Source organism: Lutra lutra, chromosome 10 (assembly GCF_902655055.1).
Source record: "Lutra lutra chromosome 10, mLutLut1.2, whole genome shotgun sequence".
NCBI lineage: Eukaryota > Metazoa > Chordata > Mammalia > Carnivora > Mustelidae > Lutra > Lutra lutra.
The window spans coordinates 47919158-47943123 of record NC_062287.1 but is presented as its reverse complement, the minus strand read 5'-3'; the positions used below and the strand labels follow the sequence as shown (position 1 = coordinate 47943123).

General features: G+C 39.1%; 1 protein-coding gene across 4 annotated transcripts in view; it reads right to left on the bottom strand.

Moving 5' to 3' along the window:
- Window positions 1–9889: 9889 nt before the first annotated feature.
- Window positions 9890–23966, bottom strand: part of PRCP (prolylcarboxypeptidase) — an 80527-nt gene continuing 66450 nt past the window's right edge. For all 4 annotated transcript variants that reach the window (XM_047692941.1, XM_047692942.1, XM_047692943.1 and 1 more), the window contains exons 8-10: window positions 22694–22858; window positions 21803–21990; window positions 9890–10639 (exon numbers count right to left, since the gene is read on the bottom strand). In XM_047692941.1, coding sequence (XP_047548897.1) covers window positions 10423–10639; window positions 21803–21990; window positions 22694–22858 — 570 coding nt within the window. In that variant the 3' untranslated portion in view covers window positions 9890–10422. The remainder of the gene's footprint in view (window positions 10640–21802; window positions 21991–22693; window positions 22859–23966) is intronic.

The following is a 23966-nucleotide window of genomic DNA, read 5'->3' as shown; positions in this document are numbered from 1 at the left end:
GGACTCTAATTTGGCTCACCATTTATCACAGTGGAAAAGTGACTTCGCTGATCTGACCAAGCCTCAGCCTCCTCATCTGTGAAATGGGCATGACAGTTCCTACCTCACGTGGCTTTAAGGATTGAATGAAGTAACTTAAGCACTTAGCTAACCTCCTGACAAATAAAAGGCATTGAATAGAGTTAGCTATTATTATTGACCCCAAGTTAGAAATAATTATGATGCACATTTATCAAGCTGAATGTTACATGCTTGCCTCTCCTACAAGACTGACTTCCTTAAGGGTTAAACACCAATTCATATATGTATTCTCAGAATTAGGTGTAAGGCCCAGCATATAATAAGTAGTCAACAAATGTTTTGTTGAGTTAAAATGAATTATACATTTAGAAGAGAATTCTTAAAAGAACAATTAAAAATAATACTTTAAATAAAGTAAGATAAAATAAAAATAAAAGTGTACAACGTTATTTGACAATATTATAGATTGACTGTGGCACTTTCGTATTTATGTTCACATTTTCAGTATGGTTTTCACAGTGACTTTAAGTGGCAGACATTATTATCCCAAGTTTGCAAATTAGAGAAACAGTCTCAAAGGGATCTAATTTTGGCCCAAAGTCAGTAGAGCAATTTGCAGAATCCAAACCTGTATTACTTTTCTCCTCTCTTGTGTTTCCCTTCCAATCTCCCCACCCCCACGCCAGCCCCAAAAAGGAGCAGCTAAGCCACTCTTTAACTCAGGTGTAAGATGTTAAGCTTCCACAAGTGACCCTTCACCCAGCACTCAATGAAAGCAGGCACGGAGACCTAGGCCCTTCTCAGAGATACCATTCCTGCTGATGACCACAGCCTCAGGTTTTCAGCACACTGTGGAGAAAGTAGGCATATGTTGTATGTTTTGCCCTCAGCATTCAGAGGAAAACACTTGCTTTCTGCTAGTCCTTTGGGTTCCTCTAGACTTTTCCTGTGCTTTTGTGCAGCTGAGGTTTAGCGTAAGGGTATCAAAAGTGGCAAACAGTCCCTACCTCTGGAGACAGGCATTTACTAGAAAGAACGGACCAATGGCTTCCCAGAGCATTGTTCAGCCACATTAGAGAAGGGATTAAGCAGATACATTCAGCTATTCTAACAGATTTTCTTTAAGCCTTGAATACGCCTCTCACACTCACTCAGATAATCACATTAGTTTTGTCATTAAAAGCTCCCTTTTATAGAAAGTACCTAAACCGCTTAAACCACCCAGAGAGGTTGCATACATTTTCAAATACCAAGCCAAAAAAAAAAAAAAAAAAAAAAAAAAAAAAAAAAAAAAAAAGGATTTTCTCTTCCACAACTCAGTTTTCCTTATTCCTCAAAAAATTTGGGAAAGAGGAAGAGATGATTTTTCAAATAGACAGTGGCCATTCTCAATCCTCCCTTCCCTTGGCAGTGGAGCTGGGAAGATGAGAAAACTCCCTCAGCATTGAGGCCAGTAGAAAAAGTGGTAAGACAGAGATGAAGACAGTAGGGCAAGGAGAGGATAGAAAGAAGTGTGCTTGCCTCTCTACATAGGAAATTGCATTTGGAACCAAGGAAGAGTAGAAAAGCGCAAGATTTGGGATCAGACAACTGCTGCTTACTAGATCTGGGGCCATGGTCGGGGGTGGAAGAGTCACATCCTTTCTCTTGGCTTCATGATCCTCCTTTATAAAATAGAGGTAGGGACGCCTGGGTGGCTCAGTTGGTTGGACGACTGCCTTCGGCTCAGGTCATGATCCTTGAGTCCCGGGATCGAGTCCCGCATCGAGTCCCGCATCGGGCTCCCCGCTCCGCGGGGAGTCTGCTTCTCTCTCTGACCTTCTCCTAGCTCATGCTCTCTCTCACTGTCTCTCTCTCAAATAAATAAATAAAATCTTTAAAAAATATATATATAAAATAGAGGTAATATCTGTCTTGCCTCCCAGAGGCCCAGGAATGTTGAGGGGCTCAAATGAGAAGACAGGCAGCAGAGTTCTCCAATCTATAAAGTATGATACCAGCATTACAGAGGAGGTTTCCCTTGGTTTTCATTTTATGAACCCCCAACAATAGAAACTGTCTTTTCCCACCCCCCACCCCCTTTTTCATAGTAACACGGTTGGTGCCTAATGCTTGGTACATAAGGTGTACTGAAATTTTTTTTTTTTTTTAATAATGCTTTTGTTGCCTTTCTCACAAAGTTCCATCCACCCTGCAAATGCTCATCCCTCAGTCTCCATACAAATGTTACTTTTCCTTTAAAGCCTTCCTCAAACCTGCAGGGTGAATTCATCACATGTGCTTTCATGCTTCCACAGCGTCCTAAATGCAACACAAATTCTTAGCTGCATCCTCTGACATTGTGACCACCTCTCCCCATCAACACTGGGCTTCTTGAAAACAACCTGGCTTTGCCTTTGAATTCTTACTGTCTAACACTATACTGCATAGAGTTTCCATTCAATAAATGTTTCAATGAACAAATGATGAATGAACAAATAACCTAAAGAATTAGTTATTTGGCCCAGGAAAGCTAAATTCAAAGAGTAACTTAAGAATCAGTCTCTACAATAAAGATTATTAAATTTTAGACAGGAGTGTGTCTGTACTAAACATTGTGGTATTGTATTATTTACAATGTAAGACTAACGGGTAAATTGAATTAACGATGTTTGCAGGTTAAAACTTGAGGAAAGGGCCTTAAGTTCCAATAGAGAAGATTAAAGTTTAGACTTTCTCGACATCAACATTATTGCCATTTTGAGTCAGGTAACTATTTGGTGTGGGAGGCTGTCCTCTGCATTGTAGGATGTCTACTCACTAGATACCAGCCTACCCCCAAGTTTTGACAACCAATAATACCCCCAGACATTACCAAATGTCCCCTGGGGGGGGGGCAAAAATTGATACCAGTTGAAAACCACTTGCTTATACCTAAAGACTAAATTCCTGCAGGTTAGGGTTTTTGTGGCATCAGAAAAAGAGACAAAAGAGATGGTGGAACTCTTGACTGTAAGTTCCTCAAAGAAAATGCACATGGTTTATTTTACTGATTTATATCGTATCTTCTACTATGAAGGTAGAAAGTTTGACCAAATGAACTGACATCATGGTAACATATAAAATGTCTTCTGTCAACTGCAAGGGAATTTTTTTTTAAGACTTTATTTATTAATTTGAAAGAGCGAGAGAGCACAGTAGGGGAGAGGGAAAAGCAGACACCCCACCCAGCAGTGAGCCTGATAATGGAGTTCGATCCCAGGACCCTGGGATTATGACCTGAGCTGAAGGCAGATGCTTAACCCCCTGAGCCACGCAGGCGTCTTTAAAAAAAAAAATAAATTGATTTATTTATTTGAGAGTGTGGGTGCATGCATGTTGGGGGAAGGACAAAGTGAGAGATCTCAAGGAGACTTCCCATTGAGCATGGAGCTGGACATGGGGTTCACTCTCACAACTCTGAGATCGTGACCTGAGCCAAAATCAAAAGTCAGACACTTCACGAACTAAGCTGTCCAGGTGCCCTGCAAGGGAGAGTTCTGAAACAGGAATCTGATAGATAGCCTTTGTTGATGAGAGAAGGAAGTCTTTTATTTATTAAATCATCTGGCTACTTCACTGTATTGTACATATTCAGGCACTTATTGTACACCCTCAGTGTCATAGCACTTTACATAGCAGCTGAGCAAAAAGTTTCATTTAGAGTTTAATTATCCTGAAGTTACTGACCTGATGGTTTTCTATAAATCTTTGCCTATTTATCTCTAGATTTCAGGAGCTACAAAACAAAGAAAAATACAAATTAAAACCATCCCCCACAGCTACAGAGGAAGTTTGATAACAGATACAAACATCTCTGCAGGGGAAGCAGCACCTGATTCCTTGTCTGGGCTCTGCCTCCACATGATTGGTGAGCTACCCTCAGTCCCATAGTAAGTTAACAGTATATTCAGGTGTCTGAGCTTTTTTTTCAAACACTTCATTTGTGTTATAAAACATCATTCCTTCTCCCTCAACAACTGTCTACTACAGCATTAGAAACTGGCCAAGAAGCATCTATCTGGCAAAATTTTGGCTGAGAGTGTTCCTCCAAACGCTATAAAATCTATTTCTTGATTAAGCCAAATCAGCAAAAAACATATATTCCAGTAGTGTATTTCATTAGCTCATTATAGAATAATCGTATTATGGTGTTAAGACTTTCCTCTAGTGGCACCTGGGTGGCTCAGTTGGTTAAGCATCTGCCTTCAGCTCAGGTCATGATCCCAGGATCTTAGGATTGAGCCCCAGGTAGGGCTCTTGGCTCAGCTGGGGGCCTGCTTTTCCCTTTCCCTCTGCCTGCAGCTCCCCATGCTTGTACTCTCTCTGCCAAATAAATAAAATCTTTAAAAAAAAAATACACAAAAAGACTTTCCTCTAAAGGATTGTGTAAGGCTGAATACCAAGGGATTTAGCAATATGTATGAAGAAGATGGAAGATCTCATCACATTTTTCCCCTCTCTGAGGCTCCATCAGGAAATTCCTGCCTGGGCTCCTCCAAGCTGATTGGTCTGATTTATTTTATGCACAGTGTGAACTATTTAACTGATTTTGTCGTCTTCTTTGCAGATGGCTGCTAGAAAAGTTAGCCAAATTTTCTTGGTCCCTGTTTTAAAAAACATGTAGGATTCCATGGCAGTATTTCTCAATGAGTGTTTGGCAAAGTACTAGTTCTTCAAATGTTGCTAAAAAAGGGGTTCTGGATCATGTAAGTTTGGAAAATGTTGCATTCTTCACAGTGCACATGGTGTATCAAAGTTTGATTCTGTAGTAAAGATAATCTGTTTAAATTTATTTCAACCATGTTCAAACATTTTCATCATATATACCTTCTTGATGAAATACCTACGAACATTCGGCCTTATTAGCATTCTGTGAAACCTGTTTGATAAATGCTGCTTTCTGACGTGCATTCCTAGATCCATTTTACATCTCTATCCCTTTTAAATCTCTTCTGTCCCACTCTTGCTGTTTAATGTATATCTTTAGAATACCTTTAGAAACAGATGTAACAAAAATTTTACAATTACTGTTAAATAAACATGTTAGCTCTATGACCTTGGGCAGGTAACTTCTGTACTCCAGGCCTGAGCTTATTAAAGATGTCAGCCAAGTTAAACACACACGGAGAACCGAACGATCCAAGACTGAGTTCACACTCTGCTACTGGAAGCATCTATCCTCCCATCTCCCTTAGTAGGTAATCAAAATCTATTGGAATCAGACCCTTCTTTGACTCTTTGCACTGAAAAACAGCTTCAGAGATATCTATCCACTTGCATGTCTCTGTTTCTAATGGTCAGGTTCCTACCTAACCTCAAGACAGAGTTGCCCCTTGACAAAGAGAGCAAGGCTGACATAGTGGGAGAGGGAGCCAGGAACATACTCAGTTGAAGAGTGGGCAAATCAGGAAGTCTGAGTTCTAGAGGTATTGAGTACTAAGACATCCTCTTTCCAAAATCTAGGAAAGCCTGGGACAGGAGGTCACATGGACACATCAGAGCTGTGAAAGGTGCTTGGCTACAGAGACCGATGGAAAGCTTGGCCTTTCCACCCTGAAAAGTATCTACTCATGTAAATTTACAGAGGACCTACTGAGATCTGGCGGCCAGACGCCATCCTAGATACCGATTACTAGAAAGAGTAAGACATAGTTCCTGCTCTCAAAGAACTTGGGTCTTCTTAAAAAAGAGGGTGAGAACATTTAGCAAAGTATCACAATTTGGGATATGTGTACTAGATTAGAGATAGTTGGGCACTCTTTAAGGTACTAGAGATGCAGAGATTAATAAAACAGGCAATCCTTACCTTGGTGGAGTATACACTGTCACTGACATACGAGGTATGAACCTGGTGCTTTGAGAACATAAGGAAATCATTTATTCCCTTTAGGAAAACTGAGAAAGACTTCACAGTAGAAATAATCGAGTTGACCTGAGCTTTTGCATACTAGTTTGTCAGTGAAAACATACTGGAGGGTAATGCTAGGAAAGGAATTTCAGAGGAAATTTGGAGTGACTGGCAGGGCATAAGGCAAGTTAACAGCTGGCAAATAAGAACAGGAAATGAGCGCAGAGGTAGATCCCAATCTAAGCCATGGTTATACCATAGCAACCATGTTGGTTGGCTAAGTAGAGCCAAATGTAGGAGAATTAGATGTGTAGGGCTTCATTAATGTATCATGGTAGGTACAACACAGCAGTGGCTCCTGACATTTCCTAACACTAGTTCCTTGAACTGACATCTCATGCTTTGATTACTATCTATTCACCAAGGCTTTCTAGCCCAGACGGGATTCCAGATCTTTACATCCAACAGCCCTCCTCGACAGCTAGCTCTATGTGGTTATTTCAAATTGCATAAAACTCAGCCTGACAAAACTGAACTGAACCCATAGTCTTCCTGCCAAACCTGTTTACCCTCTACCCTCTGGTGCTTTTTGCCAGTGTAGAACACCACATCTATCTAAATGCATAACCCAAAAATCATCCTTAGATCTCAGAGAACACATCATCAAATCCTATTGATATTCCTTACTAAATCTCTCCCAAATTCATCTACTTCTCATTGCCACCGCTACCACCCTAGTCAAAGCTACCCTCTTCTCTAACCTGGACAAATGCAAAAATGATGTGTTCCCTACATCACAGGCTTGCCCCCTTCAATGCATATTCCAACATGACCTTTTTAAATGAACTCCCCTCCTAGGATCATCACTGATTTCTCATTCCTTGTAACTCCTAATCATGGTCTACTTGAATAAGCTTTCTCCCTGCCCAAATATGCAGATTCATCTTATGGCACTTTCCCTGTGTGTGCTATCCTAAGACAGTGGCCTTCTTTCAGTTCCTGTAATATGCTATACTCCAGGCTTTCACACATGCCACTTCCTCCACTCCTTCCTATGTAGCTTCCATTCACGCTTAGATCACAACTAAAACATCACATCTCTAAACAGCATTCTCTTCTTCCTGTAGACTAGTTCTGATTTCCTGCTAATAACCCCTACTCTTCAGGGCACTTACACCAACTCATTGTATAACTTGATATTCATGTCTTTCTACCATTAGAACATAAACCTTATTAGAACAGATGAGTTTGCTTTTTCACTATTGTTTTCTCCAAGTCCCAGAACGCCTTATGCCTTGTAGGTGCTCTGTAAGAACAGGAAAAGCTGCATTCTCCATTATCATTTTGGAGAGTCACAATGCATATTTATAGATTAAAAACAAAAAACAATGAGTATTTAACTTTGCTTAACCCATCATTTTCCAAACTAGCTAAACTATGGATCTTTCTACTACTTAAGTATTGGCATTTTGTCGGCTATTTATGTTCTGGAAACACTGTGAGATATATATGCCTGAACTGCTTCCTCTTCAACAGTGTATCTCAGTGTATCTCATGGTTTTATAACCTCATCCCTCCCTCAACACCTGAGAGTTGTAGGCTTGTAAGGTGGTGCAGCCACAGGGGCCCAAGGACACCATGTTGGGAAGTCATCATGGGCCTGTACCAGCAGAGAAAAAGCTGGTCTGCAGAGAAAGAATGAAGCAACCACGGGAAGAGACACTTTAGGCAAAGATCCCACATTCAGATGGAACCAGGCAAGATAACAGGAATGAGGTAAATTGACAGGGCCATTTCCTGTCTTGAGATACTCAAATTCAGAATTTTTTCAACTGGTGGTTCTTAAAATAAGATTCCCCAGTATCACCTAGGAAATGTAAGAAAAGCAACTTCCCAGGTCCAGCCCCACGACATATTACAAACTCTGGGATGAGGCTTAGCAGTGTTTTAACAAGCCCTTTATGTAACTCTGATGCTCATACACATTTTTACATTGCTGGCCAAATTATAAAAATCTGAGGAACAAATCTCACCCACAGGTTCATGACCTCTGTTGAACGTGAGATGAAACAGAAATTAGTAGTCTTGACCTTTCATGACTTTCTGGACTCCCTCCCTCACAATTCCTAGTTTTATTCAAATCCTATTCCTGGAGCTATTCCTGCATAGTTTCAGTAAATTTCCTCTTCTGCATAAGCTGATTTGGTGAGGTTTTGTTGCTTATCCAAATAGACATTTCACTACATCAATTTAAAAAACAACAAAACAAAACCTGGATTAAAGGCCTGGTTCTACCAGAAATGAGTGTGACAAGTCCTGTCTCTCTGGGACAGAACGCCATCATCTACAAATGATGGATTTGGACTGGATGACAGCTGCGGTGCCCTCACCTTCTAATATGCTAGACTAGACATTGTTTCTTCTGGGTAATCTCTTGATCCTACAGATCCCCTAAGAAAGATTCCTATTTCCTTCCTTCTATCTATTAACTCCAGGTAGTTAAAGTAACAAAAAGAGAAATAACACCAATTCTTTAGGTCTCTCTTTTGTTGTCTTTCAAAGGCATCATCTATTAATGAGAAAAATGCTTTAAATAAGGCTCATTTCATGGTCCAGTTCTTTTTCAATTTAAAATTAAATTCTAGATTATTATAATTAGGCTAACTTAAGGCTGCTGTCTGTAATGAAACATACATTGAAAAACATTACATAAGACCAAATTATACTTGCATAAAAATACAGCAATTTTTGACAGTATGTCTCTTCACAAAAATGTAATTCATCCAAACGACAAATATTAAATCAAATGGCAAAATATTTTAAGGATTTTAAATAAGCACAAGATTTCAAGGAAAATATCACAAAATCAATGGTACCTAAAATAAATAGTAAAGCATCTCCTCTATTAAGCATTTAAACCCTGCATTATATAACTTCTTAGTTGACAGAGAATAAAAACTAGTAGTTTTGACCCTTAAATTCTCACTCCAGCAGACTCTGCTCTGATACTGAAACGAAAATAGTGACCAAATGCTTTGATGGACAACTCATTACAATGAGAACTGAAGGCTTCCAAAACCAGACAAAGATTTTTTTCTCTATCTCCCAGATGCCAGGAAAATAAGGGAAATATTTCAGTTTCCCACCCAAGAATGTACTCTATATCTGCACTTTAAAAAAAGTAAGTGCTTTAGAAATGAATGAGCTCAAGGTATAGTTTTTGAAAAGCAAAAACTGTTCCCAAGGCATGGTGAAGAAAAAAAAATTACTGAGAAAATAAAAAAGAAACAAGAGGGAAGAAATCTTTCAACAGAGTAGAAACTGTTAGTCTCTCTCTGTGTCCCTGAAAGGTTTTGATCCAACCCTATTTGTTATCCTAGAAAAGCTCTTCTGAAGAAAGGTCTCAGTGTAAGAACTGCTTGAAAGAAGCCAACCCCTTGGAAATAGGAACGGCTCGGCCATTTATTAATGTCAAATATGCTGCCTGCATGAATTAGTCAGCTTGTCTTTTGGAAGCCATACAGAAAAGTTCTCGTGCACCTGCCTCTTAGCACCCTGATACTTCTGACTTTAATGACAGTAGTAATGACCACCAGGAGATAAAATTAAAAAAAAAAAAAAAAAAAAAGCTGAATATAACTATATTCTATCTTCTAAATAGCTGATTCACCAATTTTTAAAGACTTCTCACTGAAGTATCATCAGTGACTACAGTATATAAAAGCTTGCTCAAATGAAAAGTAAAAGCAAAACAAGAGTCATTCTCTAAACTGGCAAAATGTAACCAAATTACCACAAAACTGACCTTAGGAACAAAGAGAAATGGAGCAGAAAAAGGCCAGATTTCTTACTGACAGTACCACAGTGGCAAATATCCCAGAATGGAAAAAATCTGCCAAATAGAAGAGAGAAAATTAAAGGACTTTCCAAAAGCAGCCAAGCCCAGTGTACACAGCATTCCCAACAGCTGGAGTGAGCTTCAGAAGCAACACACAGGTATAAGGTCCAGCCTTATTCTTTATTTACAGCACAGTTCAAAGTCATTAAATCAAGTACAAAAGAAATGGCTTCCATTTCCTGGATTGGCATCGGACATCCTTCCTACCAGCTGCAATTACATCATTTTTATCTATTTTCTGCTTTTCTTTTTTTCGGGGGGGGAGGGTTGGGGAGTGACAAAAGGACCAAAGAGACTTAAACCTCAAAACCAAGAGAAAGCCCTGCTTGCCGAGAAACAAAGGAAGCGACTCTCCCTCTTGTGAAAGGCAGTCAGGAACTCTGCTCCAGTTATGAGGGCCACTGATGGTGTAGGAAAGCTGTCGCAAAGAGATTCTTCCTGGAGGTGGTGTGAAGATGGCGAGGACCCAGGATGTGGGAAGGCGGCTGTCACCACCATCACCCTCTTTTCTATCTCAACCTTCGCCCCACCAAATCTAAAAACAAACAAGGAAAAGTAATTACATGTAGAAAACCAAAGTGAATGGGAACATGGGTAGAATTAACGTAAAAGAAGTGAAAATGATCAAAACTGTTCAGTGCTTCTTTCTCAGACTGGCATAGAAATTTCTGATCCACTGCTTCATGTGTCTAACTTCCAAGGAGCGGGCTAATAGCACGGTCGTGGGATCAAAGGCATTTCTGGCTCGGAGATCTAGATGATGGGCCCCATCTGGGATGGTGATTGCAACCAAGGTGTCTGTGATATCCTTGGTTACTCCACCTCCTGACCAGGGGTCTAGTTCACCATTGCTAAGTGAAGGAAAGAAGAAAAAATAAGATTGTTAGTTTTTCATAACTATACCCAGATAAGATAGGAGAAACCTATTATATACATAACATCTAAAATTACAAGTTCATAACCTGAAGGATTTGATCTGAGGATCTAATCTGTCATATAAAAAGCTGCTTCATGCTAAATAATACTTTATAATACTTCTACAAACAGGTGCAAGAAACAGATTCAGAGAAGGCTGAAGGTGATGCTCCACGAAGCATCCCAGATTACACTAGGACTTGGAATTCAGAAGGCTGAATTTCAATCCCAGATTCATCACTCAAAAGCTAGATGACACACAAGCTACCAGACTCAGTTTCTTCATCTGTCAAATAGAGGTAGTAAGGCTGACCTCCTAAGGTTGTTACAAGGTTAAACCACCTGGTAGATGTGGATGTACTGAATAAGCACAAGTGTAAGGCACAGATGAGTCCTTCAATTTATACTGGTTTCCTTCTTTTCTAGGACCTAACTACCAGAGTGATTTAAAAAAACAAAACAAACTCCCATATTTAAAAAATGCTACTTATTTCAGCTTTAAAAAAGAAAAACTGCTTTCTTTCTTTTTCTTTAAGATTTTATTTATTTATTTGAGAGTGAGCAGAAGAGAGAGTGCACAGGAGAGAGAGGAGCAGAGAAAGAGGAAGAAGCAGGCTCCACACTAAGTAGGGAACCCAATGTTGGGCTCGATCCCAGGGAGAGGCAGAGGCTTAACTGACTGAGCCACCCAGGCATCCCCTTTTTTCTTTTTAAAATACTTTCCTCTTAATACTACTTTGGGAAATAGGAAGGTAGAACTAAAAAAAAATTCCTCTGGATCTAGAATCAGAAACTTTCGGCATTACTCAAAGATCTTCATTTTATATTAGCTTTTAAGTTAAAGAAATGGTATTTTATTAGTCTTGGCTGGTTCACACAACATTTCAGAATGATGTAAATAGGATCAGTCATTACACTGGCTATTTAGTTTGGCCGAGTAAAAACCCAATACTCCACTGATAGCATTCTTAACAATATTGTTAACAGTTTTGTTGAGATATAATTCCCCTATCATAGAAACCACCCATGTAAAATGTACAATTCAATGCTTTTTAATATATTCAGAGTTTACAACCATCACCACAATAAATTTTAGAATATTTCACCACCTCAAAACAAAACCCATACTCATGGCAGTCAATCTCTATTTTCCAACACCGTTCTCCCTCATTCTCAGTCCCAGACAACCACTAACCAACTTTCTACCCCTATAAATTTGCCTTTACACTTCATATAAGTGGAATTATTCAATATACAGTCTTTTGTGATTGACTTATTTCACTTTGGTGTAATGTTTTCAAGTTTCATCTATGTTATAGCATGTATCAGTACATTATTCCTTTTTATTGCCAAATGATATTTCATTGTATGGATACATTACATTTCATTTATTCAATCATCAGATGCACATTTGTATTGTTTCCAGTTTTTGGCTATTAGCAACAACATCGCTTCTATGAACATCTTCCATGGGTGCAGGCTTTCATTTCTCTTGGAATGGAATTTCTGGGATATATGGTGACTTAACATTTTAATGCACTGTCAAACTTTTTCCAAAGTAGCTACACTGTTTTACATTCCCACTAGCAACATATTGTTTCAGGATTTCTTTTCCTCTAGTGACTGTGGTTCTTGTTCATATCACTTCAAAGAATGAAGAGGTAGACCAGATAAACAGTGGTGGGCAGCAAAGTAAAGCTTATGGATAATACAAAGCTCCCAAAGAGGGAAGGCACCTGAGAGGGTTGCCCTCAGAGTTTCTAAGTCCAGGCATTTTTATGAGATTTCTGGCAGGTTGTTTTAATCTAATTAACCCTCCATGCACCTGTCACCCAATCAGGTTTTTGTTCACGCATGTGTCTACCTATCAGGTAGTTGTTCATGTGAGGAAAGGTGGAGTGCTCCTTCCAGAGTAGTTGAAGCCTTGGGGATCAAGAGGGCTGCAGCTGACAATGTCCTAAGCTATGCTGGCCAGCCACAGGCCACCAGATCAAGCTCTATGCTTAAATATCCCATAGGCTGTTGAGCTGGCCCTGGGGCCTGGCTTAGGACTCCGAAGGCCATTTCCTTCCTTTCTGCCACATACCTGTGGTAAGTCCTCCCAGTAGGAAGACTTAAAGCTGGGGCACTCAGTAAAGCTTAGAATAACAGGATGGGGTCTTTTTCCTTTTAATGATAGTTTCCTCTTTTTTTTTTTTAATTGACAGGTAAGAATCTGGGTGGGGGAGGAGACAAAAGGAGAGGGAGAAGCAGGCTCCCCACTGAGTAGGGAGCCCAGTGTGGGGCTCTGATCCCAGAACCCTGAGATCATGACCTGAGCTGAAGGTAGATGCTTAACCAACTGAGCCACCCAGGTACGCCCTAAAATATTTTGGCAGTGGTGGCATTTAAACCCCACATCCCCGAAGAGACTGGAGCCTTAATCTAATGCCTTAGATTGCTCAGCCATGCTACCACCTGAGCACCCTGAACCAAGGGTAGTTTCCTCTTAGAATGGGCCCCCCCTTTCCCCTGCCTGCCTTTCTTCCGACTACCCTCCACTAATAAAAGGGTTTCAACTTCTCTATATTCTTGCCAATACTAATAATCTTTTTGATCATAGCCATCCTATGTGGGTGTGAAATGGAATGTCACTGTGGTTTTTGAGTCTCCCAAATGACTGATGATACTGAGCATTTTTTCATGTGCTGAATGGCCAGATGTAAATCTTCTTTGAAAAAAAATATTTATTCAGATGTTTGACAGTTTTTAAATTGAGTTATTTAAAATCATTTGATCCATTTTTGAGTTAATTTTTTGTATGCTTATGAGATAGGGATCCAACATCCCCCTTTGGGTTGTGAATATCCTTTTTCCCCAGCATCATTTCTTGAAAAAAACTCTTCTTTCCCCAACAAATTGTCTTGGCCTTTGTTGCTAATCAATTAACCATACACATAACAAGGGCTGATTTCCAGACTATCAATTCACTTTGAAAGATCTGTATGCCTTTCTTTATGACAGTATAATAATGTATTGATTATGGTAGCTTTATACTAAGTTTCAAACAAGGAAGTATGAGTTATTTTTCAAATTTGTTCTTCCTTGTTAAGATTGTTTTAGCTATTCTAGGTCTCCTATATTTTTATATGAATTTTAAAATCAGCCTGTCAATTTATGTGGAAAAGCCAGCTGAAATTTTGATAGAGATTGCACTGAATTTGTAGATCAATTTGTGGAATATTAAAAGCTTACTGATATTACCTCCTCCACAAGAACATGGGGTGCCTTCCCATTTATTTAGATCTTTAGTTTCTTCCAACAATGTTCTGTAGTTTTCAGTGTATAAGTCTTATACTTCTTTTGTTAAGCTTATTTCTAAATATTTTATTCTTGATGCTATTGTAAATCAAATTGCTCCTTAGCATTATAACTCCACAACTGCATAGAGTGGTTTCGAGTTTACCAAGGCTTTCACATTTGACTATTATAACAACTCTGTGAGGTGGGTTTAATTACAACTTTTTCATAGATGAGAAAACTAGTATTGAGGGGCACCTGGGTGGCTCAGTGCGTTAAGCCTCTGCCTTTGGCTCAGGTCATGATCTCAGGGTCCTGGGATTGAGCCCTGCATCGGGCTCTCTGCTCAGCAAGGAGCCTGATTCCCCCTCTCTCTGCCTGCTTCTCTGCCTATCTGTGATCTCTGTCTGTCAAATAAATAAATAAAATCTTTAAAAAAGAAAGAAAGAAAGAAAACTAGTATCTAGAGAAATTAAAAGACTTGCCCAAATCATTCAGTTAGAAATGGCAAATCTGAGATACAAACTCAGGCCTTGTAAGCCCAGTCCAATGCTCAATCTTATACTTCCCTACATTTCATAGATACAGGTTGGAAATGAACAGCACACATCCTCTTGACTTCTGTGGTGCAGAGTAAGAAGAACATGAGCTTTGGGATTAGACATACCTGGGTTCCAATTCCAGGTCTGCTTCTCAGCTTCCTAACCTCATGGACGTTTAGATTCCTCAAAATAAAATAAAGACTGAAATACCTGGATTTAAGAACCTGGGAACTATTAGATCACTTTCCCCTGGTACTGCACCTCTTGGTATATCTTTATCTACATATAATTTTATTTCACTTACAGAATATTTTTATGAGCATCCTGACATTTCTCGCATATACATTCCATTTTGCTGATAGTGTTACAAAGCCTGAAATAACAAATCTTTAGGGTCATATTATCAGATATATGAAATGGTTCCCATAATCTACATAATCATTTTTTTCAAAGATTTTATTTATTTATTTGACAGACAGAGATCACAAATAGGCACAGAGGCAGGCGGAGAGAGACAGGAGGAAGCGGACTCCCTGCTCCAGGCTCCCTGCTGAGCAGGTAGCCCGATGCGGAGCTCCATCCCAGGACCCTTGGGATCATGACCTGAGTTGAAGGCAGAGGCTTTAACCCACTGAGCCACCCAGGAACCACTACATAATCATTTTTAAAAGTCTCATCTTTAAGTACAATCTATACAAGATGACTATCAAATAATATTCTTAGGGAGGACCTTTCCCCTAAACTTCAAAAGCAAAATTCAACTGCCTACTTGACATTTTCACATGAAAATCTAATTAGACATCTCAAACTTCCTAGGTCCAAAACAGAGCCCTTAATAGTCCCTAACTGCCAACCACCCCCTCACTATCTTCCCAATCTTTGCTGAAGGCAACTCTATCCTTCTAGTTGATTAGGCCAAAAAGTTTGATGTCATTTTTTAACCTTCTCTTTCTTTCATGCCCAAGGGGTCAAGAATTCCTGTCAGTTATATATTCAAAAACATATCTAGAATTTCAACACTTCTCACTACATCCACTGCTACCACTCTGTCTCAAATCACCATTATCTCTAGCCTAAAGAGTGTTTTAACTAATCTTCCAGCTTTTATTCCTATTTCCCTGCTTAGAGCAGCCAATTTGATCTGGTTAACACCTGAATTAGATTGTGTCACTTCTCTGCTCAAAACACTGAGTTTTCCCATTTCACTCACACTAAAAGCCAAAATCTCTACTAGAATCTACAAGTCTCTACATGATCTGGACCCTCTGTGGTGTCTGATTTTCTCTCCTGCTACTCTCTCCCTCATTAGTTCCACTCTAGCCACACTGACCTCCTTACTGTATCTGGAATAGAACATGATAAGACATTTACTTCTCAAGTCCTTTACCCTTGCTTACTCCTTGGTTTAGAGTGTTCTTACCCCGCCAAACCCATGGCTACCTTCTTCCATTAGATCAGTTTTCAAAAGTTCCCCCTTATGAGGTCTTCTTTGGTAACTCTCATCTAAAACTGCAAACCTTGGGGAGCCTAACTGGTTCAGTTGGAAAAGCATGTGACTCTTGATCTTGGGGCCATAGGTTCGAGCCCCACATTCACTGTAGAGATTATTTAAGTAAATAAAAGAAATAAAATAAAATAAAACTGCAAACCTTTTCCCTCCTCCCGACATTTCATGGCCTCTCCCCTGGTTTATTTTCCCTCCTTAGCACTTAGCTCCTTCTAACGTATTTATAGGTACAATTTTTACTATCTCTCCAACTAGAACTCCATGAGGGAGTTTTGTTTATTACTATATCCACAGTGCCTAGAACCAGGTCTGCACATATTAGGAGCCAAATATTTATAAATGAATGGAGGAAAAAAGTAAGTGTATAGTTATCTGTGGCCTTGTACTAAATGCCCTACAAAGATATCCATAAATATATGTATCCAACTTCAGGAACAAGAAATCACTCCACACTTTTTTACATGGGAAACCAGAGTTAATATAAGTGATTAATATAAATATAGGGAGACTGACCTTCACCTGTGTGTAGTAGTGGCAAGAACAATTAACTAAGAAGATCTAAGTTTTATACCCTTACCAGCCCATGACCTTGGGTAAGTCATCTAACCTCTATGAACCTTAGTTCCCACATGTATTACAAAGAAAAAGAAATATTTTATTTTTTAAAGATTTTTTTTTAATTTTAGAGAGAAAGAGAGGGAGAGAGAGGAAGAGAGAAAGCAGCAGGGAGGGGTAGAGGGAGAGAGAGGATCTTTAGTTGATTCCCACCTCAGCCTGGAGGCCATGATGGGGCTCAATCCCTTGATCCACAAGATCATCACCTGAGTCAAAACCAAGAGTCAGACGCTTAACCAAATGAGCCACCCAGGGACACCCCACCCCCCAAATTTTTTTAAAGAGAAGAAAATTCCTCTCCCTCACAGAGATACTGTGAGGTTCATGTTATATGACAGTAAGGTATAAACTATAAAATGTGTGATATTATTGTAATTATTATTATCATAGTCTGTAAGCATGAAAAGTGTTAATACTTCTGAGAGGTAAATGAATCATGAAAAAGGATGTGAAAGCTTGTCTCATAGAACTCTGGCCAGAAAAGTAATGTGATCAACTTTTTCCAGGTAAATGACAAACTAAATGAGAAAATATGCACTTAGGTACATTTTGTGTGTGTGTGTGTGTGTGTATTTGAAATACAATTTTAAACTCCCTGTTCTAGGGGCGCCTGGCTGGCTCAGTTGGTTTAGTGTCCGACTTTTGGTTTCAGCTCAGGTCATGATCCCATGGATAGTGGGCTTGAGACCACCATGGGATCCATGCTCAGAAGGAAGTGTGCCAGAAGATTCTCTTCCTCTGCCCCTCCCCCAACTCATATGCTCACTCCGTCTCTCTTCCTTTCTCTCTTTCTCTCTCTCAAAGAAATAAATCTTTAAAAAAAGAAGTCCCTGGGGCACCTGGGTGGCTCAGTGGGTTAGGACACTGCCTTCGGCTCAGGTCATGATCTCAGGGTCCTGGGATTGAGCCCCACATTGGGCTCTCTGCTCAGCGGGGGGCCTGCTTCCCCCTGCCTTTCTGCCTACTTGTGATCTCTCTCTGTCAAATAAATAAATAAAATCTTAAAAAAAAAAAAGAAGTCCCTGTTCTATTCTCACCACACTTTCTCTTTAGAAACAAAATTAATTCGATTGCAACTTAGTAACATCATTCTTGAGGAAAAAATAAATCACTCCAAAAATGTAGATTTTTGATTTTGTTAAAAACAAAAAGGTAACTCCCATGCAAAATAGCAGCCTTAGTTTTCAAATACCAGATAAATTCTTAAACTACACAGGAGTTAGATTCTCTTAAGTGAACAAATAGCCTTTATCATTATTCCAATTTGACAGGACCAACCCAGATAGGAAACTCTCCATTATTTGCAAAACAAAAAAGCCATCCCAACAGCCACATAATAAGCAAACTGCATTTGATTTAAAAGGTCATCTGAATCAGCCCAGTGGCTTAGCAACAGTGTTTGGAGTTGCTGAGAGACCTAAGATGCACATGGACTTGAATTTCTTGGTCCTAGACACATGAAAGCTAAACCAGCCACTGGGACTTTTACCAAAAGAAAGAAAGAAAGAAAGGAAGAAAGAATACTGGCTTTTATGAGAGCATCTAGATGCCTGGATAAAATTCCCAACAACAAGCTTCTAATCACTGGCAATAATTAATTTGCCTGAGAAATGATATTAAACTAACCAAGTCCTCAGGGATTCCCTTTTGGATTTATATTTAAGTAACTGAGCATGACCATTGATAAGATAATTCTTTACTAGTTGGGGTTGGGGGAAAAATAAATCCTTCTAACAAAACAATTGTGGAATAAAAAAAAATTACTGAAATGAAACGAATAATGGCTACTACTTACTAAGTCGCCATTCATTCAACAAATGTTTACTATGTACGATGCAGTCAACGGTGAGCAGACAAAATCTCTGCCCTCATGGTGCTTACTTCCATGACAATCTATTTACTCATTAAAGTATCTCTGGTTCATAGTCACTATTTCTACCTTAAACAAATTGGCAATTTGCCTAAGTCTATACAGCTTAACTCTTAGGTCTCCCTGACTTAAAGCCCAAGCTTTTAATTTAACTGACAAACCTCTGATCAGATAAATTCATACTGAACTTTTCATTCAGAAAAGCAGTCACAACTAGATTTGTGTGAGATGACCAAAGGAGAGAGGCAGGGACATAAAGACACTTTCCACCTGGTTCCTTGAACATTTTCTTAGTCATCAACCAGAACCTTTTTCTAGCTGATACCATGAAGTAAACAGAACAGAGACACCTAAGGCTGTTTCTTTGAGAATGTGTTTTCTTCAGAAAAGCAGGAAAATTTTGAATTTTTTAAAACTTTAAAATTTTTACATTGGATTTCTCACACCTAGCAGCATAAAGATTTCTTTTTTAAAAGTAGACTTGCCACTGCAAAACAAAACAAAACAAAAACCTCATTATCTTCACACAGTCCCGCTTTTAAACTTTCATATGTCTTGGAAGCCTTTCTAAGCTTTGTATTTCGTTCCTTGTCTTTATCAACACACACATTTCTTGGGCATCCAGTATGTGCCAGTCACCAGAGTATCAAAGGCACAGATATGATTAAGACAAAGTCTCTGCCACTGAGAAGTTTATAATCTCATGGGGCAGAAAGAAATAGGTAATTTCCACACAGAGTGTTAAGTGATAGTCACAGGGGAGCTAAAGGGTTGGGAGAAATCTAACCTCCCTGGAGGACTCAGGGAAGGTTTCTTGGAAGACGCCTGAGTCTTAAGAAAGGGAGAAAAAGAGGAAGTGAAAGAACACGCAAAGACAAATAGTTCCCTGTGGCTAGGACATTAAGTACAAGGCAGAGAGTGTATTTCCATTTATTCATTCAACAAATATTTTTTGAGCACATATATCTGTCAATCTGGGCCAAATATTTCCTTGGGTTAACTCTTAAACATCACACAACACAGTGCCGTGAGTGGTATTATTATTAGCATTTTACAGAAAAGTAGACTGAGGATCCAAGAGCTTAGTAATTTTATTTAAAACAGCTCATTTGACCTTTGCACAGTTCTGTTAGAAAGTCCCACCTTAATATGCAGTTAAAAGTTTCTAACACTAAGCTATAATTCCCATCTCTTGGCTTCAGTTCTATTCTCCAAAATTTTCTCACAAAATCTGCCTCCTTCCCCAATGATGATGATGATTTTGATAGCCTAAGCAAAATAAAAGCTCAAATTGATATCCAAAATACTTATCTATACTGGTTGACTCCAATAAAAAAGGACAATATATTTAACCAAAAGTCACATATTAAAACCTTCATATAAGGATTTAAAGACTCTACAATTCAACTTGAACTTCGGCTTTATAGGGTTAAAGCAAGGAAGGATGAGCTTAAAGTATCAGCATGCTACTGAAATCCATTTAAATACTATATGGAGATAAATTACCAAGGAAAAAACAAGAAATTGACAAAGTATTTCCTCTTCTGAAGAACAAAAATGAACCTGGACACCAAAAGCATTGAGTCTTCTCAGCCTTTTACAGTCCTTTAGGTCCCTTCATGTTTTCCTGATTTCACACACCCTAGTTTGGCACAGCTTCCTTAAATAATCTATACTTAGATTTATTTGCTCAACCATCACTTTATAAGATTGAGTGGAAAAGTATAGTTTTGAAAAATCCTACTGATAATAAGAAACACAATTTAAGGGGCGCCTGGGGGGCTCAGTGGGTTAAAGTCTCTGCCTTCGGCTCAGGTCATGATCCCAGGGTCCTGGGATCAAGCCCCGCATCTGGCTCTCTGCTCCATGGGGAGCCTGCTTCCTCCTCTCTCTCTGTCTGCCTCTCTGCCTACTTGTGATCTCTGTCTGTCAAATAATAAAAAATCTTAAAAAAAAAAAAAAAAGAAACACAATTTAAAAAAATTAAACAGAAGAATCTTTACATTTTCCATTTAAGTGTTTCACCTTTTATTTGGGGCAGGTAACCTGTTGGGTTAGCCAACAGCATGAATCTAATAAGAAAGGCTCTTTTGCAAAGAGGGCAGTGCCACCAGCCTAAATCCAGAGAATGATCCTTCAGCTACTGGCCCTGTCCAGAAGGTCAAATTTGACTGTAATTTTAAAGAGCTTGTAAAAGAATGACATTTACAGTTTAAAGAATGACTCCACATTAAGAAGTATATATACTATCTCCTACTATTTTTATGCAGATTTGGGGACTTTTTTTAGTAACTGACTGTTATCTTAAGAGCTGACAGCCTACTGTTTGAACCAAAAAATATGGAAATTTTAAAGTCACAATCAGATACAAACAGGAGTCCACTCGATTATGTCTGACATGAGCCAATACCAAATACATCTATTCCTTCTAAAGAAGCAACATAACACAGAACAAACACAGGTTTTGTAGTCACAGGCCAACGTTGAAATCTGGCTTTATCACTTAGTTACTATGACAAAGCTGCTTTATCACTTAGTAACTATGACAAAGCTAGACAAGGTTTGGCAAGTGACTGAACACAGTGACCTTCACTTTCCTCCTCATAAGAACGGGACTGTAACAACTACTTCACAGAACTGTTGTGAGGATTCAATTAGGCAACTTATTTAAAGTGCCTCACTTAGTGCCTGAAACAGAACAGTGTAGGCACCTCAAAAGTGTTTGAACAAATACTAAAAACACATTTATTAACAATTAGTATCAACAGCGACACAAATTGAGAGCAGCAGATGATGCTTCATTTAGTGCTACCCTTTTTTTCAATAAAATATTTAAATGTCGTTGTTATTATTCTTTTTAAGCCTTTAACCATGTTGGTAAAAGAATATAAAATCATATCTCTTATACAGTATCCACTTTCTTTTTTTTTTTTTTAAGATTTTATTTATTTATTTGACAGAGAGATCACAAGTAACAGAGAGGCAGGCAGAGAGAGGAAGGGAAGCAGGCTCCCTGCTGAGCAGAGAGCCCGATGCTGATGCTGCGAAGCTGCGGGGCTTGATCCCAGGAACCCGGGATCACGACCTGAGCTTTAAAGCAGAGGCTTTAACCCACTGAGCCACCCAGGCACCCCAGCATCCACTATCTTTCAATGAAAGACATGATGGATACCACTACTGCATTCTATATTGTTTACTGTCAGCATTTTTTCTTGTTCTATCTTCTCAGCTATTCTACAAATGTCTCCATCAACCAAAGTTTTCCTTTGCATCAGTAAAAACTCACCTAAAAATGATGTTTGTGTGTGAACTGATGTTTTTGCCTCCATACATAGTAATGATCCAGGCAGGCCTCGGTCTTACACTCCACTGTTTAAAACAGTCATCAGAAAATTCCCTCAAGTTCCATGCGTGAGGTTCAAACATGTCATCAATACCATTAGTACAAAAAGGCATGATCATTTCTGTGCAGGCCTATAAAAGGAAACCAAAAGAGAATCCAGTAAGAAAATGAGGCACAGAGTTAAATAAATTACCCAAAGTCATACAGTGAATAGTAGCAAAGCTAGAACTTGAACTCAGGCAGTCTGGCTTCAGAGTACGCGCTCTTTACTCTGTTAAACCATCTTTTGTTATTCCAGGAAAGGCCCAGCTAAGAAGTTACAAAAGTTAGGGCTATATATTCTTCCTTTGTAAACTGCTTTCTTTCACATCTTTTATCATAATTAATCATCAAAACAACTCTGGAGGGAATGTATTATTATTAGTATCATACAGATTAAGGAATGGAGGTTGAGAGAGAGTCAAGTTAGACTGCCCTTCTTTTCTGTATCCATAAAATGCTTCTTTATAGAATTTATAAAGATCTATTATAACATAAGTATCTTTTTTCACTGAGCTATATTTGAAGGAGAGATCATGTCCTATTTATCTCTCTGTGTGTGCAGCCTAGAACGCTGTATGACATGCGTAAGTACCCAGAATATATTTGGTGATGATTAAATACAGGAAGGAAGGAACGAATGAACGAACGAACGAACTTATCCATGGTCTCACAGTGTAAGATAATGGAGCCCAGATTTGGATCCAGGTCAGTGACAAAATCTTGTGAACTCTGTTACAGTACAACGATATCAGTGAAAAGTAAGTTCCACTTGAGGAAATGATACACGCTTACCTGATAGCTCCAACCCTGGGTTCCCAGATTGCTAGTTGTTGTCTCTGATATATTCAGGCAACTCGCCTGGCCTGAATAATTATAATAGACATTCAGAGCTTGGAAAATATTCTGCAGAAGCTGTGCATCAGATACACTGGGATTTTTCAAATACTGGCACACTACCTACCATTTTAAAGAAATGTAAAGGAAAAAGAGTCAATATATTTATAAAATTGTAATTTTTAATGAAAAAAGAATAGGATTTTCATTTGTCTATAAAACAATCTTAAACATCTAATAGCACTGCTTGATAGTTTTCATCTCGAGTATAATCCCATTCATAAATGAATAAACCATTAATTTCCAAGTATAAAATTTAAATTATTCTCTTAGCTACAGAAATAAACCAAAGTCATTTGTATGGTATGCAAAGTCCTCCACATCTACCACTGTAGGCTCATCCTTTCTTTCAATCTAGCAAAACCATTCCCATCACACCAGGCTCTTTCTCTTCTCTTTGCCTTTACTCACCCTGAAATACCCTTTCCCACTCTCCCACTCCATTAATGTCTGGCAAACACCAATTCATTTTCTATGATATTTAGCTCAAGTATCACCTCCTCTGTAAGGCCATCATTAGCTACGGCCTCAAGTCGGGAAGAACTAAATACCCGCTTTATGCTTCTACTTATGCCCTATAGCAGAGCCCCTATAACACTGCACTGTACTCATGTAATTCTAGAACATCTCACTCAGAACTTAGCAAAGTATCTGACAACTAAATGCTAGCTGAATGAGTAAGCACATTTTTATCAAACTACAAAATTTATAAAATTTCTTATGGAAAAACTATACCAAGCTCCAACATCTGTGGTATGGTAAGAAGCATATTAGGCAATAATCCAGCTTCCAAATATTCCTATCACTAGACTATAATCAGCATCTGAAATTCCAGTTTGTTTTTTTTTAAAGATTTTATTTATTTATTTGACAGAGAGAGATCACAAGCAGGCAGAGAGAGAGGAGGAAGCAGGCTCCCTGCTGAGCAGAGAGCCCGATGCGGGGCTGGATATCAGGACCCTGGGATCATGACCCGAGCCGAAGGCAGAGGCTTTAACCCACTGAGCCACCCAGGCACCCCATGCAATTCTAGTATTAAAAATCATAGACAAGGGGTGCCTGGGTGGCTCAGTGGGTAAAGCCTCTGCCTTCGGCTCAGGTCATGATCCCAGGGTCCTGGTATCCAGCCCCGCATCGGGCTCTCTGCTCAGCAGGGAACCTGCTTCCCCCC